Source organism: Acipenser ruthenus, chromosome 1 (assembly GCF_902713425.1).
Source record: "Acipenser ruthenus chromosome 1, fAciRut3.2 maternal haplotype, whole genome shotgun sequence".
NCBI lineage: Eukaryota > Metazoa > Chordata > Actinopteri > Acipenseriformes > Acipenseridae > Acipenser > Acipenser ruthenus.
The window spans coordinates 43,529,051-43,550,600 of record NC_081189.1 but is presented as its reverse complement, the minus strand read 5'-3'; the positions used below and the strand labels follow the sequence as shown (position 1 = coordinate 43,550,600).

Genomic DNA, 21,550 nt, shown 5'->3' with positions numbered 1-21,550 from the left:
CTACATGTTAACCACTCCTTAATCCATGTGCATGCATTTCCTTGAATCCCTACTGCGTTCAGTTTGAGAATTAATCTTTTACGCTGGACTTTGTCAAAAGCTTTCTGGAAATCTAAATAAACCATGTCGTATGCTTTGCAGTTATCCATTTTCAATGTTGTATCCTCAAAAAAGTCAAGCAGGTTAGTTAGACATGATCTCCCTTTACTAAAACCATGCTGACTGTCTCCCAGGATATTGTTACCATATAGGTAATTTTCCATTTTGGATCTTATTATAGTTTCCATAAGTTTACATATAATAGAAGTCAGGCTTACTGGTCTGTAGTTACCTGGTTCGGTTTTGTCTCCCTTTTTGTGGAGCGGTATTACGTTTGCAATTCTCCAGTCTGTCGTTACAACCCCTGTGTCAAGAGACTGTTGCATGATCTTGGTTAGCGGTTTGTAAATAACTTCTTTCATTTCTTTGAGTACTATTGGGAGGATCTCATCTGGCCCAGGGGAATTGGATAGGAACAGGTCGACATGTTGGGCATGTTGTCCGTGTCCTCCTTTGTAAAAACCTGTGAAAAGTAATCATTTAATATATTTGCTATTTTTTTTCTTCATCTATGATTTTGCCATTTGTGTCTCTTAGACATTTAACCTCCTCTTTGAATGTTCGCTTGCTGTTATAATATTGGAAAAACATTTTGGAATTGGTTTTAGCCCCCTTAGCAATATTGATTTCTATCTCTCTCTTGGCCTTTCTAACTTCCTTTTTGACTTGTGTTTGCAGTTCCAAGTACTCTTTCTGTGTACTTTGTTTTTGGTCCCTTTTAAACGCACTGTAAAGTGCCTTTTTTCGCTGAATATTTTTTTTAATTGATCTATTAAACCATTTTGGCCATTTTGTTTTAGATTTAGTTTTGTCTACTTTTGGGATGTAATTGTTTTGCGCCTCTAGTACTAGTACTCAACTACCAATATTCAATAACACATTAATACAAAAATAAAGGCAGTAATATTTCAAAAGAACATCATATATTAATTAATACAAACCTCATTGATAATATACTAAATGCTGCCAATCTGGTATTTACTGATTTTTGAACAATGTTAACATTATACAGCAGTGTGGAGTCATAGTTAGGGCTCTGGACTCTTGACCGGAGGGTTGTGGGTTCAATCCCAGGTGGGAGACACTGCTGCTATACCCTTGAGCAAGGTACTTTACCTAGATTGCTCCAGTAAAAACCCAACTGTATAAATGGGTAATTGTATGTAAAAATAATGTGTAAAAAATAATGTAATTGTATGTAAAAATAATGTGATATCTTGTAACAATTGTAAGTCGCCCTGGATAAGGGCGTCTGCTAAGAAATAAATAATAATAATAATGACAAAATTATCCAGTAGGATCTTGTGTTGCTAGCTGTATATAACATTAGTTGTTTTTGCAATGTTACAGGGTTGAGTAATATTTAGTCTATGGAAACAAGACAAAGAATAACATAAAAATAAAAAAAAACAATGTTGTGTTTTTAATGGAACGTCATTGTAAACCATCCAGTTCCAGATTCTTCTGTCATAAGGAATTATGTGAGCCATCAAACGTGCAAATGGGGCCAGCTTTATAACCCAGCTGCTTTAACTACAGAGCTACAAGGCCAGCTGGCAGCACAAAGTGTTCCTGGATATGTCTGCGAAGAAAAGCAAGAGTAAATGAAAGTCTGCATACCAGCATTTATCTTTACACCAAAATAAATAGTAGAGTGTTAGTTACATTTAAAAGTGACCCAATCTACTTCCATGTTGTATGGTGTACCAGCTGAGCTATTAGTCATGATTTCAGTAGGTTATTCAACTCCACATTCCTAGATTCCTAGCATTAGTTCTGCATGTAGCTGGGGACAATGAGCTGCTTGGTGATTTTCTTTTCTCCTCGAAACTGCATGATACATCATATAGCGCTGGGACCTGAATGTGAAAGGAAACGAAATTACCAAGAATAGCATTACCTATGTTACAATGTTGTTGGTATTTATTCTGTGTGTTTTTGGAAATCTTGTGTTCTAGGAAGTAATAGGCATCATGGAGCACCAGCATATTGTTGCTGCAAATCATCACTCAAGATGTTGTTTTTTTTTGGTTTTTTTTTTTTGTGATTAAATCATGTTTTTTAAAAGTGTAAATTTGAATTAAAAGAATTATAAATCGCCAATACGTTATGCAAAACCATGTGACATGAACAAAATGGCTATTTTCAAAAGGCAGAAAAAGCAATATCAGACAAATACTTGGGTAGAAAATGTAGGCCTATCTTTTTTTTATATATGCAGTCCTGGGCTCCGAATTATCAAAAATGCTGGTGTTTCCTTGGCTTTAACTAACACCTTACAGTCATAGGCGCTAGAGACAGGTGGGCCAACAGGCCACTGCCCACGCACTTTTTAAACAGGGGGGGCGAGATGAAAAAAAAAAATAATATATATATATATATATATATATATATATATATATATATATATATATATATATATATATAAATACCTTGAATCTCATCTTCTTCCAAAACACAGTGACACAGATAAGTCAAATAAATCCACAAATTAAGACAACTGGAACTGTGTTGATAGACTAAACGTTTCGCTAGCTGTGCCGCCTGGAAGCAAATGTTGCTACATTCGACATCTTGTATCACTATAGAGCTGTTGAAACATGTTGAAACATGTTGAAACATTTGTTACCATTTCATGTAATTTGTATCCAAACCAGTAAATAACTCCATAGGCTATAAAAGCTAAACAAATACTTTGCAGACAGCTGTTTAACATTCTTTATCAATCTATTCTTTATCAATGTAAATACTGTACATGGTCATTTTCTTTTTTGTTTGTTTTACAAACTAAACATTTCATTTATTTTGAAGTACATTAAACAATGTTTGTGGGATACCACTCCCTACCCAACATTCAGATAACAAGCTCATTATTATTTGATTATGGTAGTCGTAGTCATGTATAGTACTGTTATTGCAAACTTTAAATAACCAATAGACTATAAATATATAACCTGCTTCAATATTTGACGTAGTTGGTAAGTTAGATTCATTTATCCATAGAAATACTGCTTACATTTGTTTTAAACAAAATTGGTAGTTTTTACATGATATTCATTTAATAGGAGAAAAAAGTTGGCAACAAGACAAAGGTGTAAAAGCAGCCATTGAACTTTATGCAAGCACAAGCTCAGTCTCTTGCATTTTGTGATAATTCTGTATTACAAAATGCATCAAGTAGCCTATACATCTTACGTTGATATATCAACACCTGTTAAACCATCTTTCTATTCCAGGCCTTTTTTGCATTTTAAACCCAAACATTTTATTGCACTTTTTATTTTATTTTATTGTTTACAACAGGTGTGCTTAAAAAGTATTTTGTCGTTCAAAGCTATAATTTAAGAAAAGCTCCGGCGCCATTGCTTATATATAGCTTATATAGAGCTTCAGATCTATATACTTGCAGAGGCTTCCCATTGCTCTGTGGATTAACAGGGGTGTTGTATATTTCCGCCACAGTCATTTTGGCACCGTTCACAAGTGCTATGTTTACCACAAAATTAAACATATTTTTATCAACACCTAACAACCACATACGTTCTTTCAAAAGAGCAAAGCTTGATAAAAAATCACTTACTCTGATTTCAATGTGTGCTGTTTATGAAAATTCACACTAACTTCAAGGCTCAAGAAAATTGCTGAAAAAGCATTATAGGCCTAAATCATTTGTAATGACTTGAAAGTGATAGCCTTGCAGCATGGAAGGTGACATAATGGTTACCAAATATAGACAGCAATTGTATGTATTTTTCATAATGTATTTTTGATCTGAAAACTTCACAGAGGAGGTTGGTATTTGTAAGTATCAGTAACACTGCACAGTAAGCGTCTGTAATTCAAGCATAATTACATTGAAACAAGCACATGATTTACTATTAAGCAAACAAATAATTCATTTGTTTTTCTGATTAAGTTTTTTTTATTGATTTTCTTTTTTGGCCCAAAATACTAACATTAATCAATCATTAATAAGCACCTTATGAGTAGGTATGGAATGTGTCCTAAATTGATGGGTACTTCATATGAATGTAACAGAAAATATGTTAGCTCAAACATATTATATTTGAATGTTGACACATTATAAAGTGTAACCATAATAACAGTCAAAGTCAGATATTAACAGGGCCACCCTTATAAAAGTTTACCATAGTAAAAGCATAGCAAAGCATAATAAAGCATAGTGAAAGCATGATAAAGCATAGGAAAGCAATGTAAAGAACAATGAGTTATGGTACAGTATTTTAATAAACATGGTAAACCAGGGTAAATTATGGTTAATACATGGTATTACTATGTAAAAATCATGGTAAAAGTACAAAAATACTGTGCAAAAATACCATGCTAAACTTGTATTGGGTCAGATCAACAATTGGAGCACTGTTGCTGTAAGTGCCAGTATCCCTGATCCCTGAGCTACAAATTTTTGGGAAAGTACATTATATCCTGATTATTGGGCAGCCCATGGGAACTAAGCTCTTTAAATGCCATAACAGGGCAGTTATGTCTTCCAAACAAACTAGTAACTAGAAATTGATTAAGAATTATTCATGGGGTTTCCATGAGATTTTTATTTATTTTTTAACTCAAGACATTTACAAGAGAAAAATGGTTTGTGTAAAATGCTTTTTTGGGTTTCCTTTCGCTCAGTTTATTTTACTCAAGTAAACCGGGCTTTTCACCGACATCATGCAAATGAATGGGAAAGGTGGGGGTTGATATGTAAATTAGCTATGCGTAAAGAAAAAAGTGCTGTTTTTGAAGATTACTAGTGAAATATTGTGAAAATGTGGTTTCCATGTGCAGAGAAGTGGTACACAAGTGACTCTAAGCTGCTGTAATAAAGCAAAATACCTCATGCCTGTTTGGTTAATAATGTGTTGTACTGCTCTTGCCCAAATTGTTTTTCAAATGTCATTAGTGGCGTGTCATGTCGTTAGTAGTGAATACTATTTCAACTAATTTATCTTGCGGCTCATTAATTAAAAATAAACTCGGAGGTATAAAATGAAACTGACCAACAGGTATTGCAGATCACCATGGCTGAAAACTGGTGGAGACGTTATCTATATATTTCCCTTTCATTCAGGCAATACAGCACGTGAAATGCGGGTTTCCATGCGAAACTGGGCGTGGATTTTCCCGTGTGTTTCGTCATTTACACGAGTAAATGAGATTTACCCTATCTCTCTCTTTGGCCATTTTTTTGGCCACAAACCTGATTTACCCGAGTAATTCTCCCAAACGTGCACACGCATCGCCATTTCACGTGTAAATTGACCCGCATGGAAACCCCATGATTGTTACAGATAGTGATCTTTAGCATCTGTAATCTGGTTACACATAAGAACATAAGAAAGTTTACAAACGAGAGGAGGCCATTCAGCCCATCTTGCTCGTTTGGTTGTTAGTAACTTATTGATCCCAGTATCTCATCAAGCAGCTTCTTGAAGGATCCCAGGGTGTCAGCTTCAATAACATTACTGGGGAGTTGGTTCCAGACCCTCACCATTCTCTGTGTAAAAAAAGTGCCTCCTATTTTCTGTTCTGAATGCCCCTTTATCTAATCTCCATTTGTGACACCTGGTCCTTGTTTCTTTTTTCAGGCCAAAAAAGTCCCCTGGGTCGACATTGTCAATCCCTTTTAGAATTTTGAATGCTTGAATCAGATCACCACGTAGTCTTTGTTCAAGACTGAACAGATTCAGTTCTTTGAGCCTGTCTGCATACGACATGCTTTTTAAACCCGGGATAATTCTGGTCGCTCTTCTTTGCACTCTTTCTAGAGCAGCAATATCCTTTTTGTAACGAGGTGACCAGAACTGAACACAATATTCTAGTGAGGTCTTACTAATGCATTGTAAAGTTTTAACATTACTTCCCTTGATTTAAATTCAACACTTCTCACAATATATCCAAGCATCTTGTTAGCCTTTTTTATAGCTTCCCCACATTGTCTAGATGAAGACATTTCTGAGTCAACATAAACTCTTAGGTCTTTTTCATAGATTTCTTCTTCAATTTCAGTATCTCCCATATGATATTTATAATGCACATTTTTATTGCCTGCGTGCAGTACCTTACACTTTTCTCTATTAAACGTAATTTGCCATGTGTCTGCCCAGTTCTGAATGCTGTCTAGATCATTTTGAATGACCTTTGCTGCTGCAACAGTGTTTGCCACTCCTCCTGTTTTTGTGTCGTCTGCAAATTTAACAAGTTTGCTTACTATACTAGAATCTAAATCATTAATGTAGATTAGGAATAGCAGAGGACCTAATACTGATCCCTGTGGTACTCCACTGGTTACCTCGCTCCATTTTGAGGTTTCTCCTCTAATCAGTACTTTCTGTTTTCTACATGTTAACCACTCCCTAATCCATGTGCATGCATTGCCTTGAATCCCTACTGCATTCAGTTTGAGTATTAATCTTTGTGAAAAGCTTTCTGGAAATCTAAATAAACCATGTTGTATGCTTTGCAATTATCCATTGTCGATGTTGTATCCCCCAAAAAATCAAGCAGGTTAGTTAGACACGATCTCCCTTTCCTAAAACCATGCTGACTGTCTCCCAGGATACTATTACCATATAGGTAATTTTCCATTTTGGATCTTATTATAGTTTCCATAAGTTTACATATAATAGAAGTCAGGATTATTGGTCTGTATTTACCTGGTTCGGTTTTGTCTCCCTTTTTGTGGATCGGTATTATGTTTGCAATTCTCCAGTCTGTCGGTACAACCCCTGTGTCAAGAGACTGTTGCACAATCTTGGTTAGCGGTTTGTAAATAACTTCTTTCATTTCTTTGAATACTATTGGGAGGATCTCATCCGGCCCAGGGGATTTGTTTATTTTAAGAGCTCCTAGTCCCTTTAACACTTCTGCCTCTGTTATGCTAAAGTTATTTAAAACTGGATAGGAACAGGTCGACATGTGGGGCATGTTGTCCATATCCTCCTTTGTAAAAACTTGTGAAAAGTAATCATTTAATATATTTACTGTTTTTTTTCTTCGTCTATGATTTTGCCATTTGTATTTCTTAGACATTTAACCTCCTATTTGAATGTTCTCTTGCTGTTATAATATTGGAAAAACATTTTGGAATTGGTTTTAGCCCCCTTGGCAATGTTCATTTCTATCTCTCTACCTTGGCCTTTCTAACTTCCTTTTTGACTTGCGTTTGCAGTTCCAAGTACTCTTTCTGTGTACTTTGTTTTTGGTCCCTTTTAAATGCTCTGTAAAGTGCCTTTTTTTGCTGAATATATTTTTTAATTGATCTATTAAACCATTTTGATTTAGATTTGTCTACTTTTGGGATGTGATTGTTTTGTGCCTCTAGTACTACATTTTTAAAAAAACAGCCATCCTTTTTCTGTGAATGTCTTCTCTATTTTACTCCAATCTACTTCTGTTAGTCTCTGTTTCATACCTTCATAGTTTGCTTTTCTAAAATTGTAAACCTTAGCTTTAGTCTTTACTTTTTGGGTTTTAAAAATCACATGTTGTGGTCTGAGTTTGCCAATGGTAAATACATTCTATTAATTTACACTGATGGACAATGCAGATACAGAATCTTTCCGCAGCCATTTATTGAAAGTTCTCTGAAATGAAAAAAATATATATTTGGAATCATATCTCCTACAGAGAATAACTACATTGCTCTTTTTTCTTTGTGTGGTTCAGATAAATTTGGAAACAACCGCTACCTGTTCCAAGGAGAGTGCAAGGAAGCCTGCCCTCAGGGCTACTATCCCTCTGCAGAGAAGATCTGCCAGCAGTGCCCTGATAAATGTGAGGTGTGCGAGAGAGCTAATGAATGCTTAAAGTGTTCCTCAGACTACTATCCATCTGATGGGAAATGCATAAAGCTGAATTGCAAAGAAGGTGGGTTATCTGATATGTTTCTGTAAAACATTTATGCGCTGCCAAAGCACAGCATTTCACTGACAATTTATAGAGATAGTGTAGAGAAAAATCTTATCGTGTAACAGGCCTGCTCGAGCACATTTATTCTAAGCTGTATCCCAAGCCTGTTTTTTGTAGGCCCCCAGATTACCCAAAGGGAGGGTGGTATTGTAGCAAGGCAGGAACTGAATGAAAGCAGACTAAATATACATTTAAATAAACAAAAACTAAAAATTCTCCAATAAAAACAAAAGTTTATAACAAAGCAAAATGGCATATTTCATAATTTAGTGATGCACTTGCTGCCTCAGGTGGCAGAATAGCGTTAATTATTATTTGTTTATTTAGCAGATGCCTTTATCCAAGGTGACTTACAGAGACTAGGGTGTGTGAACTGTGCATCAGCTGTAGAGTCACTTACAACAACGTCTCACCCGAAAGAGTTAGCACAAGGAGGTTAAGTGACTAAGTGCTAACTCAAGGTCACACAGTGAGTCATTGACTGAGCCGGGATTTAAACCAGGGACCTCCTGGTTATAAGCCCTTTTCTTTAACCACCGGACCACACAGCCTTAATCTAAAGCCTATTTTAGGGGATAAATTCAAAAATAATTGTGCTAGGTATCTCATTAATGCTGCTTGCCAATCAAATTATCAACAATCATAAGTGTAAACCACACTTCTATTTATGCCTGGAATGTTTCCTTACATTCAGTCACAGATGTGGATTTCAAAACTTATGTCACAAACATTTAAACTTTGATGTAAAGACTAAACCTACATCCATAGTTTAGTTGTGTACTCTATTCACACTGTTTAATTAATGCACAATCAACATGCTTTAAAAAAAAAACCACGATTGCCATTTACTTCATTCTTAAAATGTGATATACATTATTTAGGTAGTGTGGATATTAAATGATACCTTGAATTAGAAATTCCAAAGCTGGAGACAAGAAAGGGTGTTAACACCAAGTACTCCTCACTCTGTTGATAAATGTACAATTACCTACAGTAGTGAAAAAAGCAGCACAAAATACTCTTAGAGAGAAAGGGAAAACATTACCATGAGAGAAAAAGAATAGTTTACAAAGTTATCATTTTAATGCCATATATCTTTTCCCACAAAGTATATTGCAAAATGCCTGACATCACCCCCAACTGACATTGCCACTTCTTTGTCCTTAATTAGGCCATGTCAAGTCCATGTGAAATCCTCAAAATTGATGTGCCTTTTTTGTTGTGCCAATTTATGGGCAAATAAGTACAGTAATTCATTCTTGTCTGTGCAGGTGAAGTTGAAAACCCAGAATATGAAGAATGCATGGAATGTGAGAAGGGATGCAAAAAGTGCATGTTATGTAAGTCTCGTATAATCCTTTCTAAAGAATTTTGATCTCCCACTATACATTGACAACTTATAAAATCCTGGAAGGAAGACAAGGAGCTAAATTCTGAAAGCTTATTTACTCCAAATCATCATTACCATATTTTTTTCAGCAAGGAGAAACACACCCAATAGAGTTATGAAACTAGATAAAAAAATAAATAAAAAAACAAGACTTTAAACTTGGAACTTGTTAGTAATCTTAAGTTGTTTATTTTTCGTTTTATAGCTGTAATGGTGTTTGATTTCCTTTTCGATAAAATGGTGCTAATGATGATTTGATGTAAGTAAATAGCCATGATAATAAACCCTCTCAAAGCATATTATCTGTAAAAAAGAAAAAAGTGGGGTAGTTTAACAAATGAAACCTGTTGACCTTGACAATTTGGCATGAGGGGCAAAGATGGCGCAACAGGTTAAATAAAAGAAAAAAAACATCTTCTGCATTCCTACTGTACAGCTGAGCACTAAATCCTGGAAACAGCTATATTGTTGGTTTTTTACACTGAAAATAATTAAATGAGATTATCCGAACAAAGCAAGTACCAGCACCTCTATCTGGCACAAGCGCAAGCATGAGCTCAAGCAAGGAAGATAAGAATTGCAATCATTTTAGTGATAAAGGTAGTGTTGTGTCCGTCAGTCATCAAAGTGTATTTGTATGAGGTCCTTGGATCTGGAAGTTACTGATAATTTATTGCACTGCCTCCTGCCTCCCCTTTGTACAAAGCCTGTTATCAAAAGTATGGGGTTTATCATGTTTCTACAACTGAGTGAGCAAACTGATTGGGGATTGATAGATAGTACACTGAAACCAGGTGGTGAGGTGATGGTAATGGTAGAGAGCATTGCTATATTCACTGGACATGATCGAGGGCTGCGTAGAGGAAGAGACCTTGGGAATTGATAATAGAAGATATTTGCTTATAACTTAGAGTAAGGAGACTCCTCTTGGCTTGTGGAGAGCTGCCCTTGCGGAGGTGAGAACGAACTGTTCGGTCTCCAAGGCTGGGAAACATCCAATACTTCCCCCAACAGGGATCTAGAGGAGAGAAACGGGAAGATGACAGTGATAGATAAATTTGGCTGGGGGTCCCCCTTGACTCGCAGAGAACCTTCCTCGCGGAGGACGAAGCCAGTGGCGACTGGGCTTCTAAGGTTGGGAAGTGAACTTCACTTACCCCCAAAAGAGACCCCCAGCACCCCGAAACTGCACCACCAATGAAAAACAAATATGATTTATTTTTTATATATAACTGATCTTACCGTTCAGTTGAGAGGAACCCCCGCTTTTTGGGAGAAATAGCCCTCACTCCGGGCATACAAGCAATACTATAAAGGGGGAGGGAAAGTGAATTCAGAACAGCAGAGAGAACCAAAGAAGGCAGCAAGGCAAAGAGATTCCATGACTAGATCGTTGAAATGAGACAAATAACCTCAGTGGAGGATTGTGATTAGCAAAATAGAATGTCGGTAATAATTGGTATGCAGAAGGTAGAGTAGGCAAACCAGCCAGTTGTATAGGAGGGGTTGGTAGATCGGCGATGGGAGCGGAGATGTATTCTTGAGCAGAGTTGAGGATAGGAGATTGCGGAGGCTTGAATTCCAATGAAAATCAGGTCGCTGAATTGAGGAACAGGTAAGGGAAATAAATGGTCTTTTGCATGAACTAGGAAGGAGATAATGAAATCCTGCTTGAAGGGGTAGGAGAAATACGATTTTGCTTGCAGAAGGTTGTGAAGGAGAAGCAGCCAGTTGCGTAGGAGGAGATGGTAGAAGGAGCGAGGGTGGCGACCCTGTATTCTTCAGCTGATGAGAGGAGATTGCAGAGGGTTGAATATGGTTGATTGTCAATAGGGGGCCCAAAGGGAGGCTGCAACGACAATAGGAAATAGCTTGAGGAGGCTGTGTATTTAGAGTGAGGGGAGAGATTTTAGATTTCCTGAGGCCATGCACTGGAGAACCATTGATTGTGAAAAATACCGCTGAAGCCAAGCGTCAGTGTGTAGACAGAGATCGTGGGGTCAGATATAAAAACATCGTAGAACATAGAAGGTCCATTCCAGTACTGCAGGAGGGAAGTCCACATCCTGATATCTTTCCTTGCTTCTGAAGAAATATTAATATTGGAGTTTTGAATTGTTGCGGCCAATTTGAAAGGATTGAATAAGGGAACGAATACATTCCAGTTTATCGTCTGGGAGGCTTGCTTCAAAGTGCGGGGGGGAGGGGGGTGTCCAATGTTATTCTGATGAATTCTAGTAAGTGGATGGGACCAAGTGTTTTTTCTTCTGAGAGCGTAACTCCCAACTGTAGAGAAGAATGATCTGAGTTTTGTAAATGCCTTTGCTGGGGAAATGAGGAGAAAGTCATCCAGTAAGTGCATTAATAAAAGGACATTTTTGCTCCTGGAACGAGACGGGGATGTTGATGGGAGTGAATGCGATGAAGAGATGATTGACATTTGGAGGAAAGTGGGTAGATGGAAAAGGAGTGCACATCACTGCAGATGCTGCATATGTGCAGGAACCAGCATTGTTTGGCTGTGCATAATGTAGTGTTGAAATTATTACATATATGTATGCCGTCTGAGTATTTAATTGGGCGGCCTGTTATATCCTTGACAGTGGAAAGTAGCTGGAGAGGGCTGATGAATGGATAGAGATTGGGTCTGAGAGGCGGTTCTTGAAGCGGGATGTGTCTTGGGATCTAGTAATAGGGGATGACGTATTCAATGACTCGATGATCTAGAAATTCTGATGTTGCAATTACAATTGAAACCAAGTTAATGTCTTTACCTTCTAAAATGTTGACTGTGAGCTGGGGAGAGAGTGTGTGTTGATGTGTCCTTGAAGCAGAATTGTGGACAGAAACAGTAGCTGACGTGAGCGTGACGATTGGCAGGCGAAATTCAGGGGTGGCTGCTGCTGGAAAGACGTACACGACTGTGATGGAGGATGCTTGAGGGAGGAGAGCTGCTGGTTCATGTCGGGAAATTCTGTTCTATATGGTACACAACCTGTCGGAGACAGAAAAAATGGCAGTTTGAAAAAAGATGCTTCATATTGTTGGCTATTTGTAGACGCGGGTTAAAAAAAGTCGAAACCAGCCGATGATTCTGGTAGAACGGCAGGCAGTGAAAGGGGGCTGGCTCTGTATTTCTTTGCTGGAGTGGAGCGACCGCTGATGTTTGTGGTTCTCTTGGCTGCTGTGCATGGAGAAAATACTGGCTCTGTTGACAGTGATTGGCAGCATAAAGAAAATAATAAATTTTGATCGCTCCTTGCTAGAAGCTTATAGGTGGGCCAGTCTTTTAGAAATAGATGAACTGGAGAAGTATCCCTTTGTGGCAAAGTGCCCCCCCCCTGTGTATGTTATGTTACGTGTTGTGTGTAAATGTTGGTGTATAGGCATTGGTACACGGGATATAAGCGGTCTGTGTTTCACGTGTGTGTAAATTGTATATTTGTATTTAGGCACGGGGATGGCACATCACATCACGTGCAAGTAAAAAGTAATATGTGAGCACGGGGAATTGCACTTTAATTAATTCACGTGCAGTTGTACCGAGATTACAATTGAATGATTGACTAGCAATCGAATCTCGGTACAACTGCATAAAAGCTGCATGTTTTCACTCACTGGGGGTTGGTGTTCGGTGAGTGGAGAACGGGTTAGGAGACGGAGGGTATTATAAAGTAAAATAATAGTAAAAGAAGCTCACCGTGTTTGTCTGTGTAGTTCGTTTCGTTTATTTTGGCTCAAGTGCCGTGTCCTGTTTTGTGTTATGTTTGTTAAACCTTTTTATTTATTTGTTATTAAACGCTGAGTGCAACCATCGCACTCAGTTTCTCTCATCATCACCGTCTGTCTGTGTGTTTCTCTCTCTGGTCTGAGTTCCTCCCTGCAGCCGTCTTTGTCACACGTGGTGTCAGAAGTGGGATAACAGCGCCTCCAGGGCTCAGGCCAGAGCGGGAACCGCAGTTTTTTTTGTGGAAAAGTAAATAAAAAAAAAAAAAAAAAAAATGGAAGGCTGGAACTAGAGAGACGGCTGCAGTGAGCTGGAGGATCTCCTCGGCAGGTTGGAGGACCAAGGTTGGTGCCTTGCCTGCGGGGTGTATGGGCACACGGTGGCTGTCTGCCCCTTCCAGGAAGAGGAGGAGGAACCAGCCCAAAGGAGGAAGGTGAGCAGAAGGAGGCAGAGAGGGGGAAAAGTGAGGAGGAAGCAGAGGGAGCCAAGGTGGTGCACCATGTGCATTGCTTATGGGCATGAGGACGAGGACTGCCCAGAGCAGGAGCCAGGGGAGGAGGAGCCCGAACGTCCTGCGCCTGAGTGGGAGGAGCCCGAACGTCCTGCGCCTGAGTGGGAGGAGCCCGAACGTCCTGCGCCTGAGTGGGAGGAGCCCGAACTTCCTGCGCCTGAGTGGGAGGAGCCCGAACGTCCACAGCCCGAGTGGGAGGAGCCCGAACGTCCACAGCCCGAGTGGGAGGAGCCCGAACGTCCACAGCCCGAGTGGGAGGAGTCGGTGCGTCCACGTCCCAAGAGGGAGGAGTCGGTGCGTCCACGTCCCAAGAGGGAGGAGTCGGTGCGTCCACGGCCCAAAAGGGAGGAGTCGGTGCGTCCACGGCCCGAGAGGGAGGAGTCGGTGCGTCCACGGCCCGAGAGGGAGGAGTCGGTGCGTCCACGGCCCGAGAGGGAGGAGTCGGTGCGTCCTGTGTCCGGAGGGGAGGAGCTGAAGGCCCAAACCCCTATTTTTTTTTGGGAGGGACGAGGGCGTGAAGCTCAGGCTCCACAGCAGCCGCTGTTTTTGCTGCTGAAGGGAGCCCAGCGGAGATGCCCGCCACCAGCTCTACCCCCGCTGTCGGAGGAGCCGGCAGCGCCACCAGCCCTACCCCCGCTGTCGGAGGAGCCGGCAGCGCCATCACCACCACCCGAGGGAGAGGAGCAGGAGCTGCCTCTGCCTCCACCACCTGAGGGAGAGGAGCAGGAGCTGCCTCTGCCTCCACCACCACCCGAGGGAGAGGAGCAGGAGCTGCCTCTGCCTCCACCACCACCCGAGGGAGAGGAGCAGGAGCTGCCTCTGCCTCCACCACCTGAGGGAGAGGAGCAGGAGCTGCCTCTGCCTCCACCACCACCCGAGGGAGAGGAGCAGGAGCTGCCTCTGCCTCCACCACCACCCGAGGGAGAGGAGCAGGAGCTGCCTCTGCCTCCACCACCCGAGGGAGAGGAGCAGGAGCTGCCTCTGCCTCCACCACCACCCGAGGGAGAGGAGCAGGAGCTGCCTCTGCCTCCACCACCCGAGGGAGAGGAGCAGGAGCTGCCTCTGCCTCCACCACCTGAGGGAGAGGAGCAGGAGCTGCCTCTGCCTCCACCACCACCACCCGAGGGAGAGGAGCAGGAGCTGCCTCTGCCTCCACCACCACCCGAGGGAGAGGAGCAGGAGCTGCCTCTGCCTCCACCACCACCACCCGAGGGAGAGGAGCAGGAGCTGCCTCTGCTTCCACCACCCGAGGGAGAGGAGCAGGAGCTGCCTCTGCCTCCACCACCACCACCACCCGAGGGAGAGGAGCAGGAGCTGCCTCTGCCTCCACCTCCCGAGGGTCCGCTGCTGCTGCCGTCGCCTGAGGTCATCGAGGGTCCTGCTTCGCCTGGGGTCGCCGGGGCCTCTGCTTTGCCTCGGGTCGCTACACTGTGGCCGGAGCTCCATGAAGGGGAGCTGCCGGCCATAAAGAAAGAGGGGGAGGTCAGGAGACCAGCTGCACTTTCGCGGCAGCAGATAGTGTTGCTGAAGCCCCGGAAGAGGGAGCTGCCAGCCACGAACAATTGGGGGGTGCCAGACATTCCACCATGGCCACCCCCAGAAACAACTTGCTTCCCCCTCTTCCGGGACTTTGGGACTGAGGGGGGAGGTGGCCATTGAGGCCATGTGTGCGTTGCACAAGGGGTGGTATATGTGGCAAAGTGCCCCCCCCTGTGTATGTTATGTTACGTGTTGTGTGTAAATGTTGGTGTATAGGCATTGGTACACGGGATATAAGCGGTCTGTGTTTCACGTGTGTGTAAATTGTATATTTGTATTTAGGCACGGGGATGGCACATCACATCACGTGCAAGTAAAAAGTAATATGTGAGCACGGGGAATTGCACTTTAATTAATTCACGTGCAGTTGTACCGAGATTACAATTGAATGATTGACTAGCAATCGAATCTCGGTACAACTGCATAAAAGCTGCATGTTTTCACTCACTGGGGGTTGGTGTTCGGTGAGTGGAGAACGGGTTAGGAGACGGAGGGTATTATAAAGTAAAATAATAGTAAAAGAAGCTCACCGTGTTTGTCTGTGTAGTTCGTTTTGTTTGTCTGTTTATTTTGGCTCAAGTGCCGTGTCCTGTTTTGTGTTATGTTTGTTAAACCTTTTTATTTATTTGTTATTAAACGCTGAGTGCAACCATCGCACTCAGTTTCTCTCATCATCACCGTCTGTCTGTGTGTTTCTCTCTCTGGTCTGAGTTCCTCCCTGCAGCCGTCTTTGTCACACCCTTGAATAAATGCGTTTAGAGCGGCAAGGAGGTTGTGTTGCATCAGAGACCTGGATACCTGTGGCGGCAGGAGCAGGCATGGCGAGATCAGTGCAGGTAGAAGCAATGGGTTTAATGGAGGCCAAGTTGAATGGGGCAGTGACGCTGTCTGGTAAAGACAGAGCAGTAGGATTTCTTTAGGCATTTTCTCCTTGGATTAATGGTGGGAGGAAACAGAGAATTGCTGATGATCCGAAAATTCTGTTTTCGATAGGGAAGACAGATGAGAAGTTATTTTCTGAAAATGATTCTGTAGTCTTGAGTTTGCAGACTGAGTGTGAGGCAAAACAAAAACGCAAGACAGCGCAAACTCAAGGCTTGGGGTATAAATAGGGGATTAGCAGACGTTTTTTGGTATGAAGAAAGTAAGAGGAGGAGCCCTCATTTATGCCCCCCCCCCCCCCCCCCCCCGAATAACACAGAAATTTACAATAATACTGTGTTTTCCATCCTTTGTTGGAAGCCTCCAATATAATTAAATGGGACACCTGCTCTATAGGCTGGGCTGAAGTATCTGGCTCAGTTCAACCGTAAACACCCTTCGAGCAACACATCTGAAGCTCCTGAGGTTTTCCTAGTAACCTTTAAAAGTAATAGACAGTGAAAGACTTAGTGAACCACTTTTGGTGAGCATTTCCAAAAGGACTTGCTTCATTTACAGGTTTAATAACACAGGACCTTGATAAATCCTCCCCACAGCACTTACTTTTTACTGCCTCTCTGAATTTAATCTATAGGCACAGCTCAAGAGGAACAAATAGAATAATTATTTATCTGTGAAGGTTCTGTAAGCTCGGTACTGATGCACAAATGTGAGTCTCTAAAAATTATTATGAGAAAAACACCACCGCTATCACGGTCATCTGTTTGACGGTGATTTATCTGCAGTTTATGAGAATAGCTTTCTTGCCAACGGGAACATAATGCAAAGCTACATTTAAATAGTCGCAATACAGCTTGCGAAAGACCTGATGTGTCACCCTTCTTTTCAGTCATTGCTATTTAAACTGCAAAGTTCATTCGGTTTCTTGTTGCTGTTAAATCACATGCAAGTAGGAAAATATTCAGGGTCATTTTATAACACATAAAACAAACAAACCATAAAATATAACAGTTGAAGTTGTCCTTTAAACTACATTACAATGCCTCATGTACCAGTTGACATTACACCCTTCATCTTCCTGAGAGTCAGATGGAAATGATGGCTGTACCATGATGACAGTAAAACTAGAGAACTGGAACACACATTTTTTTTTTTGTTTTGGTTTAATTTCCTTTTCTGGTTACCCAGCTGATGTGCAGACTGACAGCATAAGCTTATAGCAACTAGATCTACTACGGCATTAATTTATTAACTGAATACAGAAAATGGACTTCAGCCTGCTGTGCTAACCCAACAATACTATATAGACCAAGCCTACAATTCTTTACATTTTCTAGAAGTCTTTATCCCCCTCTTCCCTACTCCCTCCTTTGCAATTATATCTCCCTTCTGGGGGGTGAGTGATCCTGGGTGAACTCTGGCTGATGTCAGAGCTGATCCAGAAGGCTAGCTCCTGGGCCAAACAATCTAATCATCCCACACTACATTTTTTACTACATCTATCAATGCTGTGTCTCGAGCTTTGACTTCTTAAAGGAATTGCAGCTAACAAAATAGTTCCATCAATGTCTCCACCATGCACATTTACTCATTTTATAGATCTCAAATGTGCGCTTTTGAAAGAAACACCTGTTACAGCAAACATGTATTTTAATTTCAAAACACGATATCTGGTACTGCACTAGGTTAAAGAAACAGTTTATAGACGCCATGCTTTTAGACTGTCTTGTACTTCCTGGGTCATTTCACCCGGAGAGTGAAATTGTGCCCATCCCTTCACTGGCTTCTTTTCTGTGAATGACCAATCAGCCGTTGAATACTTTCAGCCAGCAACTTGCTTTGACCCAGAAGATGCTGCTGAGGTGAATTGACCCAGGGAGTGCAAACAGATAACCCAAGAATAATTCTAGAAAGTGAGTAGTACCAGGTATCATGTACAATTATACCATGTATGCTATAACATGTGCTCTTTATAAATTGCACATTTGAGACATCTGTAGCTAATGGAATTGCAAAATGGTTAATGTTAATGGAGTTAGTTACTGTTACTTTTAACCAACATAAACAACTCTTCGGCCAGCTTCATTGTAATCATAGCCAGGTAGAAACCAGCAGCTGGCCAGCCCATGTCTAGCAGGTAGACATCTTTTAAACGGTTCTCAGTACTGGTATCTAACATATACTTTCTAACCACAATAGTGATGATAATAATGATGATAATGCACCACTTGAGTCACACAGCTTGAACGCTGGGGGAGAATTGTCTTTTTCATTCCTGAAAGAAATGTTCTGCATATGAACATAAGAATGTAAAAGATGTAAGGAATGAAAGGAGGCCACTCGCTTGCTGATGGTGTTAGGATTTTCATTATAAATCAATATTTTTTTAAGGGGATGCACCTGGAAGGCAGTGGAGGCATTATATATTTAAGGTCCCAGTTAAAGTATAATGAAAATCTCTCATCCATAAACACTCAATCAAATATTCTAAGGTAAAGCTTCAAGTAGACAAGTAGACAAACGTTTAGTGCCTTTGTCATACTGGAAGGCACTTAATAAAACATTTGTCATTTTTACTTAAATGGATCATGTTTATCAAATACATTTTCATAATAGTTAAAGTACTGTACTGTACACCATAAGCTAGTTCTTGAAGACCTTAGACACCTTAATAAAATTCTCGTTAGTTTTGAAAAACATATCACATTGCAATTTGAGGCACAACATATTTATATTTCTTCCAATTCAAAATGCTGACACACAAAGCGTATGGGGTGCTGCTAGTATCATACCGGTAGGTACAAAAGGACCTTTAGTGCACAAAATGCACAAACTTGTACATTTTAGCACAAAAGGGAAACCAACTGCACACAATGTAAAAAAAAAACATGGATTTCATTGACATCAGTGATGACACACTATCACATGGTACATGTGTCAGCCAATGCTTTGAGACTGGTGCTTGACAGTGCGTACCCATCTTTTTTGCTTGGCTTGTTTCCTGGTGTGAATATTTTCTCTATGTAGAGTGAGATTACCTACGTTTCGGAGGTGCCTTATTCCATAATTGTACAAAGCACTACAAACCATGATGTAAAATATTGGGACCGTTGCGAGATTTTTAATGGCCAGCAGCCGCTGATTTTTTTCAACTCCGCATATATTTTAACTGTGCATCATTCTATGTTGCTGCTCGTTGCCAAGGCGACTCTCCACTCAACTTCTCTTAAAGTTTGTCTTTTAATTAATCAGCTTTTGTGTTTTCCCCATAACTTGAATCATACTTTGATTCTGCTTCATTGATAACAGCGCCTTGTTTTTAATTCAAACCAAACACAAGTGACTGAACATAAATTAACTTTCCCAGATTTAAAATCATCTCGTTGCAAAAAGGTTATAACACGTTTTGCAAATAATTTGTGTATAACTGTGATTTAATTAAAGCAATTTAACTTCACTTGCTTTTGTGTGTGTGTGTTTGAATTAATAAGGAGAGTTGTCTTTTTTGTACTTTTTTCAGTAAAATAGAATCAGTCAAATTCAAGTTACAGAGGAAAGTAACAAAGTGACCTTGTTTACAATCACGAGTTTGATTAAAAAACAGAACAGACTTTTAAGGGACATAATCACGTCTATAATACATTATAGGAATTCTATGAATGGCTGTGTATTTTTACAACAAATAATGACCAATATCATGTATAAATGGCCAATATCATTTATAAATTTGTTTTGATTTTTCAGTCATCCCAAATGAAAAAATATATATCTTCTTTGTTTAATTCCAAAGAAGCATCCAAGTGTTATTAACCACGTTTAGTTTTCTCTTGGCTAGAGGGAAGGTGCAAACGCTGCTTAAACTAAACAATCCAAAAATATTTTATGTTGTTCTAATACTATACTGTACTGGTAAATAGATTTTGATGGGCTAAAGAGAGGTTAAATAACAAAGCTATTAATATGCTTTTGATAGTTTTAAAAAAATCGATTGGCTTATTTTATTATTATTAGAAAACAATTCAGTACCATCAGCCAATCAGCTTCCAGTTCTAGCGGGCTCTAATGGTAGAGTCATTATCGATGGGCACTATCGCTTAATTAATTAATTTAACTGATGCATTTATCCAAGGCGACTATATCACAGGCTTGTCGAGCTACTTATTTGTTTTCTGTACTGTTGTGATAAAATCACCTTGGATAAATGCAGTGGTGTCGTGCTAAATTTTATAGTGCAGGTGATGAGATATTCTGCATCCCCCCCACGCTTTGGGTCTCTTCAGAACTCCTCCCTGCATTCTTTCATTTTACATGCATGCATCACAGATGGCAGGGAGATTTTACAGAGGGGATACAACATATTATAGACACACTCACGGTGGTCCCAATATTTTATGACATCGAATTAGGACAAATATGACTGCGTAGTGCTTTGTACAATTATGGAATAAGACACTTCCAAAACATAAGTAATCTCTACATAGAGAAAATATTCACACCAGGAAAGAAGCCAAGCAAAAAAATGAGTATGCACTGTCAAACATCAATCTCAAAGCATTGGCTGCCACATGTACCATGTGATAGTGTGTATTCATTTGCTTGATGCTGCTGTGATATTTGCCTCTTGACCAAATCGTTTTGTAAATGAGAATTTGTTCTCAATCTTCTTATCCGGTAAAATGATGTATTTCATCCACAAAATGCACATTTCGTCCACAAAATTATGTATTTCATCCACATATGAACATTTAGTCCATAAAATTTGCATTTTGTGTATTTTTATTTTAAATGATTCTGGGGAGAAAAGATAAAGCATGACACAAACAGCGCCCCATAAAAACAAACATTGTTAATGGAATGCCTTGAATACAGTGTGAGAGAGCCCACTGGTGGTAGATTAGCTTTCATTCAGCTCATAAGGGCTCACTGACTGAAAGGAGACAAAAGGTAGATATTAAATAACATATGTTCATCACGTTTCCCAAGAGTTGTACAATATACAATATACTATAGATTTAGCATTTCTTAAGCACAGGAAACATCCTATAGTTAATGTATAATTATCTAATAGGTAGGGTCAAACATCTTTTCAGATGTACTGTAGTCATCTGGCATCACAAAGGTCCCTTGGAAACGGGTTTCACAACCTAAATGCATAGTTATTAAAAGAATGTTCAAGGGGCGCTCTATAGTCTGGACGTCGTCAGTTAGAGTCCAGGCTATTCCACAGCCGACCGTGGACGGGAGCTCCCAGGGGGCGGCGAACAATTAGCCGAGCGCCGCCCGGGGGGAGGGAGGGTTAGGTCGGCCAGGGTGTTCTTGGCTCACCGCACACCAGCGACCCCTGTAGTCTGGCCAGGCGCCTGTGGGCTTAGCCTGTAAGCTGCGTTGTCCTGCGACGCTGTAGCTCTGGGTGGCTGCATGGTGAGGCTGACGGCACACGCTACGGAGGACAGCGTGTGCTCATCTTCGCCAT

The 21,550-nt window shown here is 40.5% G+C and overlaps 1 protein-coding gene across 1 annotated transcript in view; it reads left to right on the top strand.

The window, feature by feature from the left end:
• The window catches only part of LOC117421293 (proprotein convertase subtilisin/kexin type 5-like), a 74,943-nt gene that overhangs the window by 26,660 nt on the left and 26,733 nt on the right, over positions 1–21,550 (top strand). Inside the window, exons 4-5 of the mRNA XM_059010418.1 lie at positions 7,786–7,986; positions 9,300–9,368. Coding sequence (XP_058866401.1) covers positions 7,786–7,986; positions 9,300–9,368 — 270 coding nt within the window. The remainder of the gene's footprint in view (positions 1–7,785; positions 7,987–9,299; positions 9,369–21,550) is intronic.